Source organism: Carex rostrata, chromosome 28, assembly GCF_964058835.1.
Source record: "Carex rostrata chromosome 28, lpCarRost1.2, whole genome shotgun sequence".
NCBI classification, from domain to species: domain Eukaryota; kingdom Viridiplantae; phylum Streptophyta; class Magnoliopsida; order Poales; family Cyperaceae; genus Carex; species Carex rostrata.
The window spans coordinates 5,828,268-5,852,966 of NC_135945.1; the positions used below are offsets into that span (position 1 = coordinate 5,828,268).

The following is a 24,699-nucleotide window of genomic DNA, read 5'->3' on the forward strand; positions in this document are numbered from 1 at the left end:
CTCGTTCAATCTAATTAATATTTCTGACGATCGGTGAGGAATTTTGTAAATCTAAAACCACGAATGTTTTCTACATAATTTTATCTTTCAAATGAGATCCATGATGACATACTTTCGAGTTGTTCGTTGCATAAGTATTCATCCTTATCGAGAAAGTATTCATTCTCGTCGTGCAAATATAAAAACTGGACACATCACTCATCCATCTTTTACACGTTTTTAGAGGTGGATTTTTTTCTTTGTTCAATCTAATCAATATTTCTGACGATTGGTGAGAAATTTTGCAAATCTAAAACCACGAATGTTTTCTACATAATCTTATCTTTCAAATGAGATCCATAATAACATACTTTCGAGTTGTCCGTTGCACAAGTATTCATCCCTTATCGAGAATGTATTCATCCTCGTCGTGCAAGTACAAATATAAAAACTAGACACATCACTCATCCATATTTTACACGTTTTTAGAGGTGGATTTTTTGTCCGTTCAATCTAACCAATATTTCTGACGATCTGTGAGAAATTTTGCAAATCTAAAATCACGAGCGTTTTCTACACAATTTTATCTTTCAAATGAAATCTATGATGACATACTTTCGAGTTGTCCGTGGCACAAGTATTCATCACTCATCGAGAATGTATTCATCCTCACCGTGCAAGTGTAAATATAAAAGCTGGACACATCACTCATCCATTTTTTACACGTTTTTAGAAGTGAGTTTTTTTTCTCCGTTCAATCTAACCAATATTTCTGACGATTTGTGAGAAATTTTGAAAATCTAAAACCACGAACGTCTTCTACACAATTTTATCTTTCCAATGAGATCTATGATGACATACTTTCAAGTTGTCTGTTGCAAAAGTATTCATTTCTCATCACTCAAGTATTCATACCTCATCGAGAAAGTATTCATCCCCGTCTTGCAAGTGTAAATAGTTCATGTATTACGTGTATTACAAGCATATGTGCATACCTTGATTAATTTTACAAGAGCAGCCAAATAGTATTGAACATTGTTTTATTGCTTTCTGGTTCAATTTTATTTTTTGGAAATAAAAAATAGTTGTCATATGTTTCACTGTCGAAACAAAAATAATATATCAAATTTTACAGATTATGTAATTGAAATGTTACAAACAAAATCAATATTTAAAAGAAACAAAACATACTTCATTGAAGTATTCATCCATATATATTGAAGTATTCACACATAAGATATCAAGTATTCATACATATACGTTGAAATATTCAAACTTAAGATATCAAATATTCATTCATATACGTTGAAGTATTCATACCTAAGACATCAAGTATTGACTCATACACATCTATTTTTTCAAAATTTGTTTTTCTGTCATTTCTTAGTACTTACTACGCATTGATCTAATTCACCATTAATGAATATTTGTTTTTTTTTCATATAACTCGCTACTGCATGAGCAAGAGGAATATAGACACAAAAGATGAATACTCCATGCATCAAGTGTTTGTATCTAACAAATTATATTAATTTTTTTTCCATATGGCACTGGATGATGTTTGATAATATTAATTTCAAGTATTGCAAGTATTCATACCTCATTAAACAAATGTAAACAGTTCATGCATCAAGTGTTTGTATTTAACAAATTCTATTAATTTTTTTAATAGAAAAATAAAGCTAGCTAGAACAGAAATACAATTTAAATTCTCATGCAAAATTTCATATATTGAGAGAGATCCACTCACCAAGTTAAATGCATCAGCACCTCTGACTTCATTCAATTCTCCAATTGATTAAGCTCCAAGTTAAATGCATCAACACCTCTTCTATATTTGTGTTTATAATAAAAGAAAACAATGGATAAAAGAGAAAACCACGAGTTTTTACTGTACATGTACATTCAAAATCATACATCCTTAATTCATGGTAAGTAATAAATTATCTGGCGGTGACCAATTGTTTTCAGTAATTCTTCTTCTTCTAGTACTTAAAAATAAATTGTATAATTTAAAAATAAAGAAACCTTATGCATATGAGTGCTTGCTATTTGAATATAGAAGCACTAATGGGACTTTATGAATTTGCATAATATTTTACTGACATATATGATACGCCTCAACAGTTGCGGTAAACCACCATATACGAAACCGAGGAGCATCATCATCATTACTTTTTCGCATCATGTGAATTGAAAACATGTCGCAAAAGGAAGGCAGTGACAAGAGTGTCGAACTCGGATAGCATCCATTTTTTGTCCACCTCAACATTCTCTTCCAACATACACGGTTTCCCTTCAAAACCTCACCACTGAATGTATCTACTTGAGTTTGAGAAAAGAATTGTGAATTGTATTGTCAATCTGTACATATTTCTATGAAAAGAGGAATTGTTGAGAGAAATACGGACCACTGCATACTTGATAACTCATTGAGGCATTTTAACAAACACTTGGTATACGTGAAGCAATTGAAGCAAAAATGATAAAATCCAAATAAATCAACGTAAAGCAATAGATCTACTGGATAAAAGGGAATGACAATGCTGGCGATAAAAACCCTCGCCTCTCTGTACAACCCAACCTTTATCGTATGATCTAGTCTCTTATCTCTCACCTTAGTAGCGAACTTCAACAGCTTCTTAGAATGGTGTAAACAAATCATCTGTTGTATTAAGGTTCTTAAGCTGGATCGTGTGGATTTTGAGCACGGATCTGGGCATGGCAAGGTCCTCGCGAGTTTTCTAGAGTGAAGAGGTGAGAGTTTTTTGGAGTTTTCTGGACGAAGGGGGGGAGAGAGAGGTGGAGGCTTGACAAAGAGATGGGAGAGAAGAGGAGGTGAGAGTTGCGAGAGAGGACATCCGACTGGAGATAGTGGTTCAAGAGGCAGATTGACCTGTCGGTGCCCGAGCCAGAGGCCAAGGTGAGAGGAGCGGAGGAGGCGGAGGAGCTCGGGCGGGGAAAGCGCAAGGATATCATCTGCCATTTAGGACGATCTATTCAGCGATACTGACGGTGGAGTAGAAACGACGGAGTTAAGGGTGATGTGTTTTTGGAGAAGAAGAAGAAATTTGATTTTAAATAATAATAAAAGTTCAATTGGTAACAACAGGTCAACAGTAGTCAAAAGTTGTTAGTAACTGGATTTGGAAATTTTGAGTAACTGGATAAAACGGGGGATATTCGGGGGATTGAAACGCGGGGGAAATTATAATTACCCTTTTAAAAAAAGAAAAAAAAATTGAGAACATTTTTCTATTTTTTTTATTTAATTGATGGTATTAAAAAAATCAGCCAGACATTAATGTAAGGATTTGAATTGAAAAACCAAACCCATTATATATTTCTAGATTTCTATTGCAGCTGTCAGACGGCCGTACAAATTATTAGCTCTCACTGTCAAGGGAATTCACATCCAGTGCAATAAATAAATTCGGACCGTTTCTTTAACCAGACACGTATCTCAAAACATATATTTTATTATAATTTTTATAGACGTCAGATTGAAATTAATCCCACCCGTCTATTTATTACACCCCTCCGATACATGAGGGGACACGCACCCCTCTAATACCTCAAGGAAACGTGAAGATAGAGTAAGAGAAAAACATCAACCTAACGATAACTTAAAACTTATTATTAATTGAAGAAACTTGTTGGCTTGTACTACAGTATATATATAACTTTGAGATCAAATAAATATATGTATGCATAAATAAAGAACTAATTAATTATCCAAATATACGACTTGCACATCAATAAAATAGATACCAACCATTTGTACTATCTTTACGAAAGTCAACAATAAGTTAATTATTAATCACTAGCTAGTGATCCAATCGTTATTGGGATAAAATTAATTAATTAATGATCCCAAAGTTTCAGAAGTCAACAGTTATACATTGAATGTGACATTAATTGGCCTATTATATAATTACGGGATAGCCTTCACACCAGCATAAATTTACATATTGTACTTGTCTGTACTCGAATTTTAAAATTCTAAAAACTTTGACATTTCTTGTCGGATTTTATACAACCTAAATACAAATGTGTTGTCAAGATTCAAGAACAGATCATAGTGACATGATACGCGAATAATTCGCGTATAATTCGCGTATAAAACGTTTTTTTGATGTTCCCGAACCGAACTCCGTTCAAAACGGGGAAAAACGTATAATACGTTTTATTCGCGAATAAAACGCGAATCACGTTTTATTCGCGATAAAAACGCGAAAAAAACGGAAAATTTTTTTTTTTTGGAATTTTTTTTTTTTTTTTTTGGAATTTTTTTGTGTTTTCTGTTGAAATTTTTTTTTTTTTTGCTTCCGTAGTGTACCGAATCATTCCCGAATTATACCCGAATTATACCCGAATCACGAATTTTTGAACTCGCCGAACCGAACCCGAACTTTTGATTTGTCACTATGGAACAGATGGCCCAAAAGAAATTAGAAGAAACTAAAAGTTGTTAAGACTACATGAAGCTGGCCACAGAAAATATAACCATTGACTATGGCATATATATACTCCCTCTTTAAAAATAAAAATTTCGGCATTACATCTTTTTCTTCCTTGAGGTTACACAATAATAATTATTTCTGATTATTAGTTTCCAGCAAAACTATATGTTCTTGTATAATTAACTTGCTTATCTACCAAAAAAAAGTATAGAAATTTTTTTCTGAACACAAATTAATTAGTTCATTCATAGACCAAAACGTTAGAGAATTAACATGGGTCCGGATCTCTTAAAGTAACCTAATCTCCGGGTTTTGAATCGAGACCATCCCATTTGAATCCGTCATTCGATCGAGATTGTTTCACAATTCGAATTCATCTATTAGAATGTGTACGCTCCACTTCGGATAGATTATCACGGATTTAAATCGGACGGTTCCGATTTAAAACTTAAAAATTAGATTACTTCACTGGATCTGAACTCGAATTAACTCGAACAAATGATTACAATTTGACGATGGGTGCACAGAGTGCAAGACATGTCCAGTATCTTGATACCGTTGAAATGCAAATGAAATAGGCATATATATTGCCTTTTATCAAAAAAAAAAAAGAATAAGAGAAAAACATCAATCTAAGGATAACTTATAAGTTGTTATTAATTGAAGAAACTTGTTCGTTTATACTACAGTATATTACTTTGAGATCAAATAAATATATGTATGCATAACTAAAAAAGAACTAATATATTATCCAAGAGGAGGGTTCAAATGCATCCATTTTTTGTGCCTCCATTATGCATCCATTTTTTTAAGACTTTAATAACTTAAAATTTAAATCTTAAAATTCAAAATAAAACCGTTGGATATGAACTATATCATTTTATCTATGCACGTGTAAAAAATTATGGCATTTCAACTTTGTTTTGGTTGTCATCTTGAGCTTGTAAAAATGTATACTAATGTAGATAATTTCTAGACGTTGATTTTTCAACTTATTGATCACATCTAACGGTTTTATTTTGACGTTTAAGTTTTAAATTTTGAATTATTTAAATTTTAAAAAATAAAAACATGATCGATAGAGACACAAAAAATGAAGACATTTGAACCATCCTCATTATCCAAATACCAACCATTTCTTTGTAGTTCATGTCGTGTAGAGGCACACGATAGCTAGTGTACGGATTCGTACTATCTTTACAAAAGTCAACAATAAATTAATTAATTAATTATTAATCACAAGTGATCCAATCGTTATTGGGATAAAATTAATCAATGATCCCAAAGTTTCAGAAGTCAACAGTTACAATGAATGTGAAAATGGCCTATATATACTTAATTACGGAATAGCCTGCACACCAGCATGAATTTACATATTATATACCTAAACAAAATGTTATATATATATATATATATATAGGACTTGGCTACGGTGCTATGGGTAGCTAAGAGGTCTCCCGTGCTACGGCTCAATATTCAACTTTTCAAAATTCTAACGGTCGATCCGAACTGTTCATCTTGTTTTCCATATTAATATGTGCTTGGAGACCAAATTTTACATTTTTTGGAAATTTTTTACTATTTTTTTAGATTTATTGAAAATCGCTGTTTTTCAGACAAATCTGGACCATAAAAAACAGCGATATTCAATAAATCTAAAAAAATAGTAAAAATTTTCCAAAAAATGTAAAATTTGGTCTCCAAGCACATATTAATATGGAGAACAAGATGAATGGTTCTGATCGACCGTTAGGATTTTAAAAAGTCGAATATTGAGCCGTAGCACGGGAGGCCTCTTAGCTACCCATAGCATATTAGCCAAATCCTATATATATATATATATGTATAGAGGAGGGTTATATAGAGAAGGGATCAAGTTACAACAATTTTTGAGTTATAACAAGTTACAACAATCATTTTCTATATTTTCAAAGTCCAAATCGTCGATCCAAACCGTTAGATGTGATCTCCACAATAAAATGTGCTTCCAGACCAAATTTTATATTTTTTGGAATTTTTTTACTATTTATTAAGATGGGTACAAAATTCAATGGTCTGAATTTGACTAGTTTTTGTATCCATCTTAATAAATAGTAAAAAAAATTCCAAAAAATATAAAATTTGGTCTCTAAGTACATTTTATTGTGGAGATTACATCTAACGGTTTGGATCGAAGATTTGGACTTTGAAAATGTAGAAAATGGTTATTGTAACTTGTTGTAACTCAAAAATTGTTGTAACTTGATCTTCCTCATATATATATATATACACACACACATACTCATATGGAGATAAAAATAAAATAAAAAAATAAGAGCACGGATAATTTTTGTGTTGAAATGTTCACCACTTATAATTACGGTAATAATTTAGTAAAAAGAGGCCAATTAACTTAATTTACACTGTTTTTTCTTAATGTGGACCCCACCACGGAATTCCACCAGTTTTGCTGACTCTAGGATGCTGCCACGTTCCAAAACAAAAGCAACATTTTCTCTCCCATTTTATTACATAACTTTTAAAATATAAAACAAATTGTAAACATGTAATCACCCTCATAAATGCCATGCAATTTGAATTTTATATATTTTTTTAATTACATAATATGTGTCATATGCATAATATGCATCCACTATAGATCATATTGTAGGATTTTAAATTACTTTTTGTAATTGTGAAATTTATTAAGTTAAATATATGCTAACAATGCATCCAGATTTAAGTGTTATTAATTACACTTAATTTAAATCAAATTTATTATTAACATAAAACAATATAGACACCAAGTCAAAAAATTAATTCTGACAGATCTAGTGTCTTGTTTACAAATCTAATAATGTTTATATTTAGTTTTAGTGACATGCAATTTTTTTTCTACTCGTTTAACTTTATGTGATTATTTATTATGATTAGAGCTATGTATTTTAAAAAAAAAAAAAAAATTCAGATTTTACCATATCCACCAATTCAATTATATAATGGACCAAATTGGTCTAATCGCCAATTAAATTAGCAGACTAGATATCAGTCCGTCAATTCAATTGGCGAAGCAATCTCTCTTTTTTTGTCCGCTTTGTCAGCCCACCGCTGAATTCACATCCTCTCATGTAACATGTTACAGGACTGAGTACGATAAAATTGGATGCATCCCGAGCAAGAACCGAATGAAATTAAATCTAGGCTGTCTTTTTCAATTGTGTTGAGTCAGGTACCAACACAGGTACCTGGGAGGATACGGATCCCACACCGCTTGAGATTAATCCCCACGTCTTATCAATTTAATTATTGGTGCTGTCAGTATCTAATTAGATTAGATGTTCACATCCAATATATAATTGTCTAGATTATGAAATAATTAACTAGGGTTTTGTCTTATCCGGGTGTCACAAATATTCCATATATAATTTAGAAAGAGGGAGTATATGCTATAGTATTTTAAGAGGATTATTATTATTTTTTCTTTTTGATAACTTGGTAGTAACTACAAGAGAAGTCAATGGTTAGGTTTTCTGTGGCCAGCTTCATGTAGTCTTAACTACCATTTAATTTCTGTAATTTTTTTTTGGGCTATTTGTTCTTGACAATACATTTGGATGTAGGTTGTATAAAATCCGATAAGAAAGGTCAAAGTTTTGAGAACTTTAAAATTCAAGTAGAGAAGCAATGTTGTAAATAACGGTATGCGGTCGTGGGACGGACAAGGTACTGTCAAGTGATTAATCAGGAATAATCAGGAATAATCGGTCATAATCGGAAATAATCAGGCGATTAGTCGGGAAAATTCATGAAGGTTTAGTCACCGCCAATGACTAATTGGCCAATTAATCGATCTAAATGAACGTTTTTTACAACACTGCAGACAAGTACAGATAGAATGCAACTTGTATTGTATCATTTTTGTGCTTGTATTTCATTTGTCATCGTACAACTTAGCATTTGAATTAAGCGGTGGATTGACACGGATCCGTATTGATCCTACCTTAAACGATTTTTCTCATTTTACTGTTGAGATTAAATCTCAACCGTTTTGGAATTCAAGCTTTAAATCTCAGTCTTTATGGAATTCGGACTAGCACAGAGGCAGTACTATTGGGCTGTGAGATTCATGCCAAGTTACCCTAAATTAAATGATCCAAATCACTAATTGTAATAGATTCCTTTGTGCAGTAATGGAGAGAATATAAATTCAAGCTGACACAAGTAGGTAAGACTATATAGATTGGTGGACCGATATCTGGTCCGCCAATTGAATTGGTGACCAATTCAATTTGATTAATTAGTCAATTGAATTGGCAGACTGAGTAAAAATTCAAAATTTTTGAAAAATATAGTTATTTGTTTTGGAGATGATAATTAAAGATGAAAAATTTCAGTATTACATCGTTTTCTTCCTTGAGATTACACAATAATAATTATTTCTGATTATTATTTTCTAGCTAAACTATATGTTTTTGCATAATTATCTGTTTATCTACCATAAAAAGTATAGAAATTTTTTTCTGAACACAAATTAAGTTCATTCATAGACCAAAACGATAGAGAATTAACATATATCGATCGTTGTAAGCAATATTATTGTTATAACTCTGAAGTTAGATACTCAGTGCACAGGACATGTCCAGTATCTGTATAAAATGGAGTACGCAACAACATAAACTGATGTACGGGTTGTACCGTTGAAGTGTCAATTTCGTACGGGCACGAGTACGGAGCAGCTCACCACGTGTTTTCCACAAGAATGCCACGGAACAATTCATGTTTCCTGTTATACCCTCCATTTGAGCTCTCTCATTGGTCCCAAATATAGTCAACCTGCCCATTTTTGTCAATCGATCGAGTTCGAAAGCTGAATACCAGGCTATAAATCCATGTGCATCGATCCCTGAAACAGCAAGTCAAACCACCTCTGAATATCTGATATATATTCTGATACAACACAATGGCGTCAAACAAGGCCGTTAACCAAACCGTAACCCTAGCTTTGTCCCTACTCCTCTTACTTCTCCTTCCTTCTTTCTCTCTTGCCACTAATCATACTGACTGTGGTGTAGAGACCATAGGAACATGCCACAACAAGCCAAAGGCTCTCCGCTTGAAAGTAATCGCCATTTTTGTGATACTGATATCCAGTATGATTGGGGTTTGTCTCCCTCTCGTCACAAAATCTATCCCGGTACTCCACCCCGATAGAAACCTATTTGTCGTGGTCAAGGCATTTGCTTCCGGTGTCATTCTCGCCACTGGATACATGCACGTGCTGCCGGATTCATTCAACAACTTGCAGTCTCCTTGCCTAGCAGACAAACCATGGCACCAATTCCCGTTCACGGCTTTCATAGCCATGCTAGCAGCGCTTCTTACGCTGTTGGTCGACTCTTTGATGCTGACGTTCTACAACAGAGAGAAAAAAAGCAGTAGTGATGTGGCGGTTATAAGCAGTGAGAGTCCTGCAACAGCAATTCATGGCCATAGCCATTGCCATGGGGGTGCAATGGAAGTTGTGAGCCATGACCTAGAAGTGAACAAAAAGGTCGCCTTGCAACGACACCGTGTTATTGCACAGGTCAGAGCAATAGTTATTAGTTCTTAATAAAAAGATGAACTTGTTATTACTTAGATGGTTAATTATGTAATTTAAGATACTATAACTAAGACATTCATTTTGTTTCCCCTCTAACAAAAAGTAAAATAGTACAGTCAAGAAAAGCAAACTTCACTATTTTAACCACATGCAGCGAAGCATTTTGAACTTAAATTTGTATTATTTCTTTGACAGGTGCTAGAACTTGGAATAGTAGTGCACTCAGTGGTAATAGGTCTAGGGGTGGGTGCCTCACAAAATGTGTGCATGATAAGGCCTCTTGTAGCTGCTCTTTGCTTCCATCAGCTCTTTGAAGGAATGGGGCTCGGTGGTTGCATTCTTCAGGTACTTTTTCCCTTGGAAATTAAATTAATGTGGGTAGAGACTAACTGAAAAGTAGATTAATATTTCTTTCAACAAAATTGTTCACTTCAGAATATAATATTTCATCTTCATATTTTCACTTAGATACCATGCATGCATGCAATTTCTTTTTTTAGGCGGAGTACCAACTGAAGATGAAGTCAATCCTAGCCTTCTTCTTCTCAGTCACTACACCGTTCGGCATAGCGCTAGGTATTGCACTCGCTAACATTTACCGTGATGGCAGCCCGACGGCACTCATAGTGGTCGGAGTTCTCAATGCCGCATCCGCTGGGCTTCTGAATTACACGGCCTTGGTTGATTTGTTGGCAGCTGACTTCCTGGGGCCCAGGCTGCAGGGCAATGTGAGACTTCAGATGGTCGCGTTTTCTGCCGTGCTCTTAGGTGCCGGCGGCATGTCCATTATGGCTAAATGGGCCTAGCAAAAATTGTATATATATATGGCCGAATGGACCTAGGAAGTGGTATATATATCTATATATAGTGTTGTGTGATACATAACTATATATCTATCTTAATTTCTTTGGAATTGGATTGTGGATATTTATTACTACAGTTATGGGCGGAATTAGAAAATTTGAACAGGAAGACTAAAAAAATGTGTACTCAAAGGAAATTGAACTAAAGATCTTACAAATATCAAGTGGAATTCTAATCACTAAGCTAGCTACAAGCACACATTTATTATTTTATGAGGGATTTAAACTATACAAAAACTAAAAAATAAAAAATTAATTAATTAAATTTTCATATACATAATTAAAAAAAATTAAAATTATGAGCGTCACTTAACACTCCTGATATACACATAGATCTGAACCGGACTACAGGTTCTGAAATTTTTTTCTTTTTTTTATTAATTAATTCTTTCCCTTTTTTGTAACCAAATGTTTAAGCCATAGTTACTTAATTATATGCGACATAAATCAAGACCGTCCGTTTATATATTGCATGGATTGCTGCATAATGCAATAATATTGAAAAAGAAAATGACTATAATTTCTTGTAGCACTAAAGTCATGTTAACCTATTTTTTTTAGTAAAAATAGGAGACCAAGTAACCCAACTATTTAATATTTTAACAAGGAAATTTTTTTTATCTAGATTTCAAACATTCAACTTCCCACACGAAGGGCATTGAACACCTTTGCCACTAAACCGATTTGGAAGTAAAATTTTGATTAATTAGAGAGATATGAATTAAAAAGCTTGCTTCTAATTTTGTTTCCCTCCTTTTTGGTTAAAATTTTATTACATCCAACCCAAATTATGATGTTATTGACTTTTTCAAGTCTCCTACAGTCACTTCATATCCATTCTTCAAAAGATGTGGCATATTAAATTGCGAAACAATCTTCTAGGAAAAATGCAATTTAATATAGTGATGACTTTGGAACTAACTTATGAGCGGCCATTTTAATTAATAACCCAAAAAAAAAGTTTTTTACAAAAGTAACTCCAAAATCTGAGTTTTTCCAAATATAACCAAACCGCCAGGCATGCTGGCGGTCCAGTTCCATACCAGACCGCCAGGAACCTGGGCGGTCCAGTAGTTTTTTTTTTTTTTAGAGATCTGATTTTTTTTCTTAATATTTTCATTTGTGAAGTTTTAGTTTTTTTTTGCTTAGAGTATTTGCCAAAAAATAAAACATTTGATATATTTATAAGTGATGTCGTAACTCTTTATAACTTTCAATTGATTTGTCAGTTGGATATCACGAGTCTAAAGATAACACTAATTAAGGACTTGACATTGATTCACAACTTTTTTAATAAATAGCCGACACTAATGTTTTTTTTTTTTTTAAATAAATTTCAAAAATTCACTATAAATCATAGAAAATTCTAAAAATGAAAATTTTTGATTTGGAATGCTCATATATTTTTGCTGAAAATACATAAAAGACATGACGTATCTTTAAATACAAACCCTAAAACAGAAAATACATAAAAGATACATAAAAGATACATAAAAGACCCTAAAAACTCTAAAATTATAAAGAAAGGTCCAAAAGTCCATGAAGGAAGACTCGGTTTTGGGCTGTGGAGTTCCTGTCAAAATTTCAGCCCGATCCGACGGACGGATCAAAAGTTACGCTCCTTTTCGTGAAGCATGCGCAGGACCATATTGCATCACATCTTCTGGTATTTGCCTAGAAGAAGCGGCTAGGTTTGAGAAGATCAGATCGGAGAGAAGCGTGAAGCGAAGTGAAGGCTATGTTTTAAACCCTAGGCGTGCGTTTGAAAGAGGTGCGCGGGACTTAAAATGAAATTTTTTTAGCTTTAGTGTCGGCTGTTTATAAATAGGCGATACTAATAACTGAGAATTTTTTTTAGCTTTAGTGTCGGCTGTTTATAGATAATTCTTGAATAATCTCTTAGGCTTTTAACTAAACAAAATACCGATCGTTGTACGAAAACTTAAACTGCATTTTTGAGGCACTAAACGATGTTTTTTTTTTGAAATTCTGATGCTTCCGATGCGACGGTGCCAGTGTGCCACCCGGGCAAAATCAACAAGCTGTCAGAGCTTGAAAATTTTTAAATCAAGGCCAAGTCCTTAATTAGTGTTATCTTTAGACTCGTGATATCCAACTGACAAATCAATTGAAAGTTATAAAGAGTTACGACATCACTTATAAATATATCAAATGTTTTATTTTTTGGCAAATACTCTAAGCAAAAAAAACTAAAACTTCACAAATGAAAATATTAAGAAAAAAAATCAGATCTCTAAAAAAAAAAAAAAAAAAAACCCTACTGGACCGCCCAGGTTCCTGGCGGTCTGGTATGGAACTGGACCGCCAGCATGCCTGGTGGTTTGGTTATATTTGGAAAAACTCAGATTTTGGGGTTACTTTTGTAAAAAACTTTTTTTTTGGGTTATTAATAAAAATGGCCGACTTATGAGCTATTGTTTTTTCATGGAATTTTAATGAGAAAAAAAAAATAATTGCACAACTTGTTGGTTATTTTGATGAAGGTTGGGCTGACAATTTTGACGATATGTCAACTACGGACTACTATTGCACATTTTTAGGAGGCAATCATATGAAAAAACAAAAGACAAAATATTGTTGCAAGATAAAGTGCAGAAGCTGAATACAGAGCAATTTCATCAATCGCGTGGAAATGAACTTATTTGGCGCAAACTTTTTCAGAGTATGATAGTACCATACAACTAAACCAACGTCTACAACAATTATTTTGTTAGCCATATTGCTTGAAATTACGTATTTTTATGAAATAACAAAGCATGCATATTGAAATTGATTGTCACTTTGTAAGAGAAAAAGTTCGAGTTAAGAAAATCAAAACATCGATTGTCTTGCTTTGATTCTTTTCCCCTGAGAGAGTTTGTCAAACAACATTAATGTTCAGAATTTTTTTTTAAAACAAAATTTGACAAAATGTCTATAATAAATAGAAAAAAAGGGACCAAGGGGATTGATACCAAATGGACTGAGGTTTAGATAACTATCGTACCAAAGAAAAAGAAAGAAAAAACAACAAGCAATGCTAGAGAGATCTTGCAAAAATCAATAAACTTGACATGCATCTTCATCCGGTTACATCCATCACAAAACAACGAAACTCCAATTCTGTTTTCATTTACAAGGCACAAGCAAAAAAACCACATCACACTCATCAATTAACAAAAATGAAAGAGAGCTGAAAATATGTGATCACATGCCTGCACAATTATACCAGAAAACAAAACATAACAGCATACATGCCTATCGCCTCCCAAAAATAGTTAACAAAAAAAAGAAAAAAAAGAATAATCAAATCTAACTGTCAGTGGCTGAGGTAGTAGCAGCGTTATATTGGTAATGCTTGGCATATGAAAAACCCTATAATATATTCAAAATTGACAGCTAAATAACAAATATGAGTATGCGCCCATAAGGAAATCAAGGTGCATCGGACAGAAACCTGCTAATTTTTGCACAAAAGTAGTGGTTAATGCTAATGTTTACCGATATTATATATATTATAGGTGAATTATGTGGAATTATTATAATTAAACTAAGTAGATTTTGTTGTTCTTATCATATAGTGTCCAGTATGTACTTTTAGATTGCAAAATTTTGTGGGATCAGTATACTGTAGGTTTATGGAATTCTTTTGTCAAATAGTTTGCCAACTATTTTACTACATGGGTAAGGTCTTACCAAACTTTAATGAATGTCTAACACTGACATGACCAAACCTAGGCAGTAGTGAATAACCCTTGGCAAGATGGGTCTGGATCCTCTTAAGTAAACATAAACTTTTGATTTTGGATCCGGACCATCGGATCAGAATCCGAGCAATTCAGTCCGAGGTGAAATGTACGGGTCCTTTAAAATTCGTGCCAAAACAAATCAGACTGTCCGGATTCAAATTCAAGATTTAATTTACTTTAGGGGATCCGAATTCCGCCAAGCTGGTATGTAAGAACCCGTATGGCCGTATCGATTCATTGAAGTAGGAAGAGCAAAGACATTTCAGATCTAATTACATGATCTATGTAATCTTCCATGAATAATATCAATTAGTTTCAACATCCTAATCCCACAACATGATTAAAAACCATGAAGACAATTCACAATTGCAACTGAAAGAGGATTTGTGCCTAATGAAGACAAGGCATATAAAAAAAAAAAACAAGAATTAGAGCTCAGCAATCAAGCACAATTTCACAAATCATTGTAACATGGAGCTGAGAAAAAACTAAAAACGAAACGAAAAAAAAATAACATGGGAAAATCTAAAATGCAGTATCAACACCTACAAAATAGTCAATTTGAGAACTCCAGAACTACTTAATAACCTCAATGTTCCCGGTGCAAGCAGTTGCATATGCTTGACCGAGCCCAGGAATAGCATGCTCATATGGCAGAACAAACTTCTCCACAAACTTCTCATCACTTGGTTTTGCAAAAGTAGCAAATGATAGATTTTGCACAGGAAACTCTTTCGACTTGAGAAGCTTCCGGACAAGGTTCCTAGGGATGAGCCGCTTCTCCAAGCTCAGACCGAGCAAAACTGGATTTCGGACCACATCAATCTTACCACAACCTGCTTCCTTCATCAGGAACTCTATTTTGCGTCCCAACAACTCCTCCGATAATGTCAACCTGTTAGGAGCTTTACTAATCACATAGGTGACCTCCTCCTGTGAAAACCCCATAGTTTTCAAGTAATGTACCCTTGAATTTATAATGTTTTTATTCACAGAGGCAACAGTACGTAAAGCATACACAAACATTTGTGATGAACAGCTGAACCCCAATTCCTCAGCTCTCTTAACCATTACCTTCATAGCTTCAGGCCTTAATCCAATCAATCTATTACCGGACTTTAAACTGAACAATTTGACAAACAGATAAACCACATTGATTTTGAAGGACCGATAGGTTCGGCACAATAACTTTTTCCAAGTTATAACGAAGGATGACCGACCCCTTTTTGAGGAGCACAGACATATTCTTGAATGAGCCAAGAGCCCGCATCCAGAAATCAATTTTTTGCACAATATTGAAACAAAACAGTTCAGGGCTGCGGGAAATGATACCAGAGATGTCTTCAATGGATAAGCCAATTTCTTGTAGCTTGACCACATTAGGTCTCCAGTTCTTCTCCACATGGGAGACAAGGATACGAGGCTCTCGGGACACGGCGGTCCTTATGTCCGATTCACTTATACCGATCTGTCTCAGGAAGCGGAGCACTGAATCGGGCTTATTAGGGGTTTTGAGGTGTTTGATTACCTTCGATGCCCGCAGAGCTCCGTCAGAAGGAAGCCCGCACGATTGGACGAGGTAGTCTACTGCAACGAAGTGGGGATTTGGAGGTGGCGATTGAGTAGTAGCAGCGGTGGAGAGAAGGCGATAAAAGGAGGTGAGATTAATAAGGGGAAGGGATGGACGGAGGCGAGGGAGTCTTCTCAGAAATAACATCGCGGCTGGACTCGTAGTCTCTCAGAGCTTAATGGAGTGAAAGTGTTTTCGTTGCTTTGAATAATGGAGCTATTAGGAGGAATGGAGGATGTTTTGTTTCTGAAATTTAACTGGACTCTTGGCCCACATATAATCCGTGACATCATTTTTTCATTTTTGTTTTAGCGGGCTGTTGGCCCATGTTTCACCCAACTAAAAACAGGTCCATTCCTCTGAGGTAACAAAATATTTCTGCTTCGATCACGACTGTCCGATCAGAATCCGGGCCAATCTGGACCGTGATTAAATGCTAGGGACTCTTTAATATTCGTGCAGATTCTTATCGGACGATTCAGATCTAAACAGAAACATTTTATTACCTTAGGTGATATGAATTCTCTAAAAGAGATTCTTAAACCCTCTCGCCTCAAGTGCTTCACGCTTAAACCCTGTCGCCATTCCACCAGGCTGTTGCCATGGCGAACTCTCCAACAGAGTCTGATCCAATCGATCGCCCCTCTAATCTCCCCGAAGCGTTGCTTATTACAATCCTCTCCTTCCTCCCCACTCACATTGCCGCTTGTACCTCCGTCCTCTGCCACGGCTTCCGCCACCTCTTGGAGGCCTCTCCTTCCTTTGCGCTCATCAGCCTAGACCTTCCTCACCCCCAATATAAAAACTTTGTTTCCATGGCGAAACAGGCACTTCTCGATCGCCTCGAGTGCTTCACGCTTAAACCCTCTCGCCATTACACCAGGTTGCTGCCATGGCGAACTCCCCAATTGATCGCCTCTCTAATCTTCCCGAAGCGTTGCTTATTACAATCCTCTCCTTTCTCCCCACTCACATTGCTGCTCGTACTTCCGTCCTCTGCTGCAGCTTCCGCCACCTCTGGGAGGCCTCTCCTTCCCTTGCGCTCAACAGCCTAGACCTTCCTCACCCCCAATATAAAAACTTTGTTTCCATGGCGAAACATGCACTTCTCGATCGCCTCGAGTGCTTCACGCTTAAACCCTCTCGCCATTACACCAGGTTGCTGCCATGGCGAACTCCCCAATTGATCGCCTCTCTAATCTTCCCGAAGCGTTGCTTATTACAATCCTCTCCTTCCTCCCCACTCACATTGCCGCTCGTACTTCCGTCCTCTGCTGCAGCTTCTGCCACCTCTGGGAGGCCTCTCCTTCCCTTGCGCTCAACAGCCTAGACCTTCCTCACCCCCAATATAAAAACTTTGCTTCTCGATCACAATGCTTCCTACCCTCTTCTCAGCTTGCACCTTGAGGTCTCACGCTGTGACCGAAATGCCTCATTTCTTTCTTCTTTTCTTGTCAAGGCTGGCTCCCTCCACTTGCGCCACCTCACCATTGATGGTTTCTGTTCTTCATATTTCTCAGTTATCCCCCATATTATCTTCACCATTATCTCTCTCAGGTAAAATTTCTAGAATATAATTTTACTTTTGGAATCACTTTAATCTGCTTGAGAAGCCTTTCCCTTAAGTTAATTTACACTGACTCGGCCAAACTGAACCAACTTGTCTCTGAATTGTGTTCCTTGAAAGATTTACATCTTGATATGAGACGCATGCCTGGGCTTAGCCTTTCCTCGCAGACAGTAAAAAATCTCAAACTGATTATTCACGAAAAACTTGATAATGTGGTGTTGTCTCTTCCTTCATTGGAGTCACTTCATTTGGAAACTCATTGCAGCCTTCAATGTCTGTCTACCATTCATGTAGAAGTTCCTTTGTTGAGAAAAGCTGTGATTAACCTTCACGATCTTAATGAGAGAGATGTTAGTGTTGTTGCTAGGCTACTGAATTGTGTCGAACATGTGGAAGAGCTAAGCCTGCATATAAAAGAGAGCGAGGTAATAAATTTTACCCCTCTTAATTTTTTTTTTTTGGCACATGTCAGTCATTTTTTCTTTCTACACCTCTTCAATTTGTTAGGTACGTATGTGTGTCTGAATCAATGAGTTGAACACCTCTTTTAAAATTTAAAGCGTATGTCAGATATGCATCTGAAATCGGTATGACAGTTTTATATGCTTATTCGGTAATGTATGGTACAATTGTAGGTTGATGCTTTGCTTGGATATTTTTGACATATGTTTGATTTGTACAGTATGCTAGGTACCCAATTCCTATTTTGTCGGAATTAGAAAAACATGTGCCACATTTTTCTAATTTGAAGCACTTGGATTTGATCCTTTGCTTTCACAAGTGGAATATAGAAGCTGTCACCACGATACTCCATAATTGTCCCGTTTTGGAATCACTAAAGTTGGTTCATGAGGTGCATTATCTTTTTTATTTTTGTAACCTATATGTTTAGAATTTTTAATTATATGTGCTATCGTATGAATGGGTGATGTTTGTTTGATGAAAATAATTAACACAATAAGGGATCAAATTGTATAATTATAAATAGAAGGTAAAACTAACGTTCAAGTTATAGAAGCAACAGAATTCATCAAATTATTTTTTCTGTTGCAATAAGCTTAATTTGGCATAGTGGTATATATGGTTGGGATTGAACTCTTATTTATTTATTTTTGAAAAAGCTACTAGGATACAGTAGAGAAGTTGACACTACATGATTTTATTCAATAGCCCATATAATTCTGGTTGAAACTTATTTCGGTTGTTCTTGACCCTGTACTTCTTTCAATTCTCAATTTAATTGTTTACTGTTTTTTGTTTTATTCTCAATTTTTTCTTTTTAGTTTCTTTAGGAAAGTTTGAAGTAAACCCTGAACTTCCGCATTAGGTTGAATTGCCCTCTGATTCTTTTTTATTTAATTGTTCAAATGACCCTAGAACTTTTAGTTGGGTTCAATTGTATTTCTTAGTGTCAACTGCACTGGAAAAGAATGTTAGCTAGTTTGAGTTGCTTTACTATGGTTGATATTTGCTACTTTGCTAGGGACACGCAAATTATTTATATTATTTTTGATACAAAGGGGCTATGTTTCTTGTCAATTGCATTTTTTATTTTGTCTTTCGGAATTCTATAGTATATTGCTACTAACTATATAATTACAAAGGGGCTAGGAAAGACAAGGAAACGTTGGGAATCAAAGCTGCCGCGTAATGCTGATGGTAATTACTGCGATGCTTATTTCAGAAATCTCCATTTGAAAGAGAATCGTAAAGAAATCATCAAGTTGCTGAGTAAGAAATGTTCCTCTAAGAGACAAAGCTTGAAGCTCGTAACTTGGGATTGCATATATAGTCCAGCTAAATGCAGTCAATTTCATTGATTATTTTTGTTGGAGCTAAATATCCTAGCCATGTGATGTGTTGACTTGGTTTTAATTATGTGTGAAGCATGTTTTCAAAAAGCAATACTACAAATGCTTGTTTCTGGCTGAATCTTATGCATGCATGTTGATGGGGAATGTGAATAAGCTTTGCTTATTGTTATGTTGGTGTATGGTCCTTGGTGATATTTAATTATTTTACACAAATTTATAAATCAATGAGTTATATTTCTGCTGATTTAACTTAAGTTGAAGTTTCACTTGTAATAGTTCAACAATATATACAAAAATGTAGGAGAGAAAATAAAATGGGATGTAATGCTTCCCATTTGAGTACATGGGAGACCTTATAATTTATTTGTTACAATTTACAGCATAATAACAAATAATAAGAAGGCGCCTATGAGGAAGGAAATGCAGGTGCCTTGTATATATCCTGTCAAACAGACGACTCAAATCTGTTAATTTTTGCACAAACTTAATGGGTTGCAGAATGCTAATGTTTACCTATGTTGTACAATTTATTATAGAGTGTGTAGTGTCCTCTTTGGATTGCAAACCTTTCTGTTTGAAAAATGTAATTACATTTTTTTGTCAAACATTTGTTGGTTGACTTTGTCAAGTTAATTATACACTATATTAAGAGCAATATCTTATATAGTTACAATTTTGCATCAAGAATGGCTGATCCTGTCAGGAAAATCCTTTGTAACTGACTATAGGTTTGTGGAATTCTTTTGTCAAATAGTTTGCCAACTATATTACTAGATGTGTCAGGTCTTACCAAACTTATCAACGTCTGACATGACCCAACCTAGCAGTAGCCATATATTTTGCAAGATATTACCTAAGAACCCATATTGATTAATTAAAGCAGGTAGAGCAAAGATATATGTAATCTTTCATGAATAATACCAAACAGTTTATGATCATAATCCCACAACATGATTATGAAACCATGTAGAACAATTGCAATTTAAAGAGGATTTGTGCCTAATGAAGACAAGTATGATAAATCCAGAAAACAAGAATTAGAGCTCACCAATCAACCCCAACTTCACATATTATTATAACATGGAGCTGACAATAAACTAAAAACGAAAAGACAAAAAGAAAAATTCCTAACATGGTAAAATCTTAAAATGCAGTATCATAACCTACAAAAGATTCAATTTGAGATACTCTAGAACTACTTATTAGCCCCAGTTTTACCAGCATAAGCATCTGCATATGCTTGGCTGAGCCCGGGAATATCGTGCTCAAATGGCAGATCAAACTTCTCCAGAAAATCCTTCTCACTTGGCTGCATAAAAGAGACAAAAGCTTTATTGGCCACCGGAAGTCCTTTTGATATCAAAAGCTTTCGAACAATGCTCCTGGGAATCAACCGCTTCTCCATGTGGTATGTAAATAGAGCTGGGTTGCACACCACATCAATCTTACCACAGCCCACTTCATTCATCAAGAACTCCATTTTATGGCTCAACAACTCCTCCGTTAATCGCAACACTTTAGGAAATTTACCGATCACACGTGACATCCTCCTGTGAAAGCCCCATACTTTTCAGGAGCTCTATTTTGGTCCCATAGTTCAATTATAGGTAAGGTATATTGTAAAACAGAACCAATACTTCAAATTGAAATAATACAACTGCTAACAATGGAACCTGATAACTGCCTTCTAGATTCAATTTAAAACAAAGATTCCAGATTTAAAATAACTGCCTTCCAGATTCAAATCTGAGATTAAGACGGTCCATATGAATGTTGAACGGCACTGGTACTGGTAGTGGCTCTAATAAACTTCTCATTCTGATTGTCCAAAAAAGAACAACGAATCAATCTCTATTATAGCTTAGTAGCTCCAATTATAGAAAAAAATTAAAGACTATTTCTGTAATTTCATTTAAAATGTATGTACTCATTCCTCTTGAGCTCCATTTTGACAGCTTCCATGTGTTCAAATTTAAGCTGTCAAAATTGAAACACATGGAAGTTGTCAAAATGGAGCTCAAAAGGAAGGAGGTACATACATTTTAAATAAAATTACAAAAATGATCTTTAATTTCTTTCTATAATTGGAACTACTATGCTACATTAGATATTGATTCGTTGTTATTTTTTGGAAAATCAGAATGAGAGGTTTATCAGAGCCACTACCAGTACCAGTGCCGTTCAACATTCATATGAATTGTCTTGATGTCAGATTTGAATCTGGAAGGCAGTTATTTTAAATCTGGAAGGCAGTTATCTAGTTCCATTGTAAGCAGTTGTATTATTTCAATTTGAAGTATTGGATACAGCTTTTTACAACATACCTTACCTATAATTGAACTATGCGATCAGTCTAGGAGCTGACTTAATCAACTGAACAATTTGACGAACAGATAAACCACATTGCTTTTGAAGGAACCATAGGTTTGGCACAATAACCTTTTCCAAGCTAGAATTAAGCAGTGACGGCCCTTGTCTGAGGAGCACATACATATTTTCTAACGAGCCAAGAGCCCGCATCCAGAAGTCAATCTTTGGCAAAATATTAAATCGAAACAGTTCAGGGCGGAGGGAAATGATACCAGAGATGTCTTCAATGGATAAGCCAATTTCTTGTAGCTTGGCCACATTAGGTCTCCAGTTCTTCTCCAGATGGGAGACAGGAGGCGAGGCTCTCGGGACACGGCTGTCCTTGTGTCGGATTCACTTATACCGATCTGTCTCAGGAAGCGGAGCACCGCATCGGGCTTATCAGGGGATTTTAGGTGTTGGATTACCTTCGATGCCCTCAGAGCTCCATCAGAAGGGAGCCCGTACGATTGGATGAGGTAGTCTACTGCAACGAAGTGGGGATTTGGAGGTGGCGATCGAGTAATAGCAGCGGTGGAGAGAAGGCGATAAAAGGAGGAGGTGAGATTAATAAGGGGAAGAGATGGACGGAGGCGAGGGAATCCCGTCAGAAAGGGAAATAGGTTCATTTTAGTCTCGCTACTGTGTTTGTTAGGGGTGAAAGGGTTTTGACCAATTTTGACCTTAGTCGGCTGTACAAAGTTAATCGGATCCTTGGTCCTTACTGGGCCTTTTTGGTTGAAAGCCCATAGGCGGGTCCTTACTGGTCTTTTATGTCAAATTGTCGATGCTTACAGTTTCACGTTAGATGAAAGTATTTTTATATTCATATTTATATTTATATTAAAAACAAATTATACATACTTATTATTTATTTATTAACTTATTCATACTTTATTTTTATTTGTATCCATTATGATAATGCAATTAACAAAACGAGTAACATAATAATATAATATTTTATATATACATGAAATACATTATCTAATGATTACATACAGATCGGATGAAAGTATATATTTTATAATCTTATAAAATTTGTCTTACTCATACAATCATACTCTATTTTTATCATTAAAAATAACTTATTCATACTTTACTCTTGCACATTGAAATAACTAAAAACGAAACAAATAATGATAATAATAATATATATACACATATATAATATAACCAAAAATTTTTTTTGATCTCATGAGTTTGAAATATATATGAATTAACTAAAATAACATAAAATATTGTATAAATCATTTTTTCATAAATTATCAATTAAAAAAAATGTTATATAAATCAATTTTATTATAAATTACTAAATAAAAAATATTATATAAAATGTTGCATGAATCAATCTAATAAAAAAAAGAGAAAAGGTTCTTGTCCACTTGCTTTTGTCCACCATTTGTCCACTGGGTTATCTATTCCCAGTTCAACTGTCTTCAACTTCCGCTACCGACTTTCTAGCTGTCATATTCTCATATTTAAACATGCCTCCGCTACCGACTTTGTTTATTTTGAATTTATTTCCCAAATTTCAGATCTGATCAGATTTAGCTCGCGATTGCCTTCCTCTTTCGTCGCGACGTAAGATTCAGATCGTGATTCGCGATTGCCTTCCTCTTTCGTCGCGACGTAAGATTCAGACCGAGATTCGCGATTGCCTTCCTCTTTCTTCTTTCATTCAAACGATTCCTGAGTTCTTTGCGATTGCCTTCTGTTTTAGCGAGAAATATCTTGTTTTGATTAGAGCCTTTGCCTTTATCTTTACCGCTGAGAGCGGAGAAAAGTTCATTGGTGAGAAGAGAAATAGGGAGAGATGGATAACGGCGGTGGCATAAAGGTTACTGTAGCGGCTGTACAGTTCGCCTGCATCGATTCCCCTTCTGACAACATTGCCACCGCTGAATGGTAACACACCTCGTCTTTTCTCTCTCTCCCTAACTATTTTTCTCAGTAGGTGTTGTAACTAATGAAGGCCATAAACCCTTTCTCAGTTCATCAAAATTCCATTTAATAAAAATATACTGTGAAATCATTGCTTATTGATCATTATTCTGAAAAAAAAAAGAGTCGTTATGAGGTGAGCTGAAATTGAAGGTTTGTACTGTATGTGTGCAGGTTAATCAGAGAAGCTCACAAGAAAGGTGCCAATATTATCCTCATTCAGGTGTGTTTTACTTGCCCAAGTTTCTCTCGTTACTATTTATGTAATCCAGTGCATTACATCTCTCTTTTATTTAATCTTTGTATGCATGTTTCGTCTTATTGATCAATGATGTATGATTGTAATTAGCAATTAGAACGTGCTCTGCTGCGGATGTTGTTTCAAATACTTTTTTTTTTTGCTTTTTTAGGTGATACTCTTATCATTTGAAGTAAAAGTTGATTAAAAGTAAAATGATGAGCAAATAGGCTACAATATAAGTAATTATGTTATAAGTAGAATTGTTCATGTGATAACTATGTGAAGTAATTTTACTGGATACGTGAAGTAATTTTACAGGATACGTGAAGTAAATTTACAGGATACATGAAGTAATTTGATATATGAAGTAATTTTGCAGGATACATGAAGTAATTTGATATATCAAGTAATTTTACTAGATATATAAGTAATTTTACAGTATACAGGAAGTTATTTTACTGGATATATGAAATAATTTTACAGGATATATGAAGTAATTTTACTTTACTGGATACATCATTGATTTTGATTTGAATGTTTTTGATCGTTTGTTTTGTAGTTGGTTGAAATGGTTCTGAG

The 24,699-nt window shown here is 34.8% G+C and overlaps 2 protein-coding genes and 1 pseudogene across 6 annotated transcripts; 2 read left to right on the top strand and 1 right to left on the bottom strand.

The window, feature by feature from the left end:
• Nucleotides 1-9,381: 9,381 nt before the first annotated feature.
• On the top strand, nucleotides 9,382-10,829 carry LOC144545998 (fe(2+) transport protein 1-like). Its single transcript, XM_078294545.1, has 3 exons — nucleotides 9,382-10,005; nucleotides 10,219-10,368; nucleotides 10,524-10,829. The coding sequence occupies exons 1-3, from the start codon at nucleotides 9,382-9,384 to the stop codon at nucleotides 10,827-10,829; spliced, it is 1,080 nt and encodes a 359-aa protein (XP_078150671.1).
• A 4,037-nt stretch (nucleotides 10,830-14,866) lies between these two features.
• LOC144545684 (uncharacterized) lies at nucleotides 14,867-16,352 on the bottom strand (annotated as a pseudogene). The gene has a single exon (XR_013508571.1). The product of XR_013508571.1 is annotated as an uncharacterized LOC144545684 (transcript).
• A 1,226-nt stretch (nucleotides 16,353-17,578) lies between these two features.
• LOC144545772 (uncharacterized) lies at nucleotides 17,579-19,708 on the top strand. Of its 4 annotated transcripts, none has more exons than XM_078294330.1 (4): nucleotides 17,579-17,762; nucleotides 18,070-18,200; nucleotides 18,458-18,628; nucleotides 19,380-19,708. In XM_078294330.1, the coding sequence occupies exons 1-4, from the start codon at nucleotides 17,579-17,581 to the stop codon at nucleotides 19,593-19,595; spliced, it is 702 nt and encodes a 233-aa protein (XP_078150456.1). In that variant the 3' UTR covers nucleotides 19,596-19,708. The 4 variants fall into 4 exon arrangements, with proteins under 4 accessions (XP_078150456.1, XP_078150458.1, XP_078150459.1 ...); XM_078294332.1 differs by having other exon boundaries at nucleotides 19,387-19,708; XM_078294333.1 differs by lacking the exon at nucleotides 19,380-19,708 and having other exon boundaries at nucleotides 18,458-18,738.
• Nucleotides 19,709-24,699: the final 4,991 nt, after the last annotated feature.

Excerpts from the sequence above, each read along its gene's own strand:
- LOC144545772 (XM_078294330.1), top strand. The coding sequence starts at position 17,579 with ATGCTTCCTACCCTCTTCTCAGCTTGCACCTTGAGGTCTCACGCTGTG. Across the intron at positions 18,201-18,457 it reads TGCATATAAAAGAGAGCGAG|TATGCTAGGTACCCAATTCC; the intron begins GTAATAAATTTT and ends TGATTTGTACAG. Across the intron at positions 18,629-19,379 it reads CACTAAAGTTGGTTCATGAG|GGGCTAGGAAAGACAAGGAA; the intron begins GTGCATTATCTT and ends ATAATTACAAAG.
- LOC144545998 (XM_078294545.1), top strand. The coding sequence starts at position 9,382 with ATGGCGTCAAACAAGGCCGTTAACCAAACCGTAACCCTAGCTTTGTCC. Across the intron at positions 10,006-10,218 it reads GACACCGTGTTATTGCACAG|GTGCTAGAACTTGGAATAGT; the intron begins GTCAGAGCAATA and ends TTTCTTTGACAG. Across the intron at positions 10,369-10,523 it reads TCGGTGGTTGCATTCTTCAG|GCGGAGTACCAACTGAAGAT; the intron begins GTACTTTTTCCC and ends TTCTTTTTTTAG.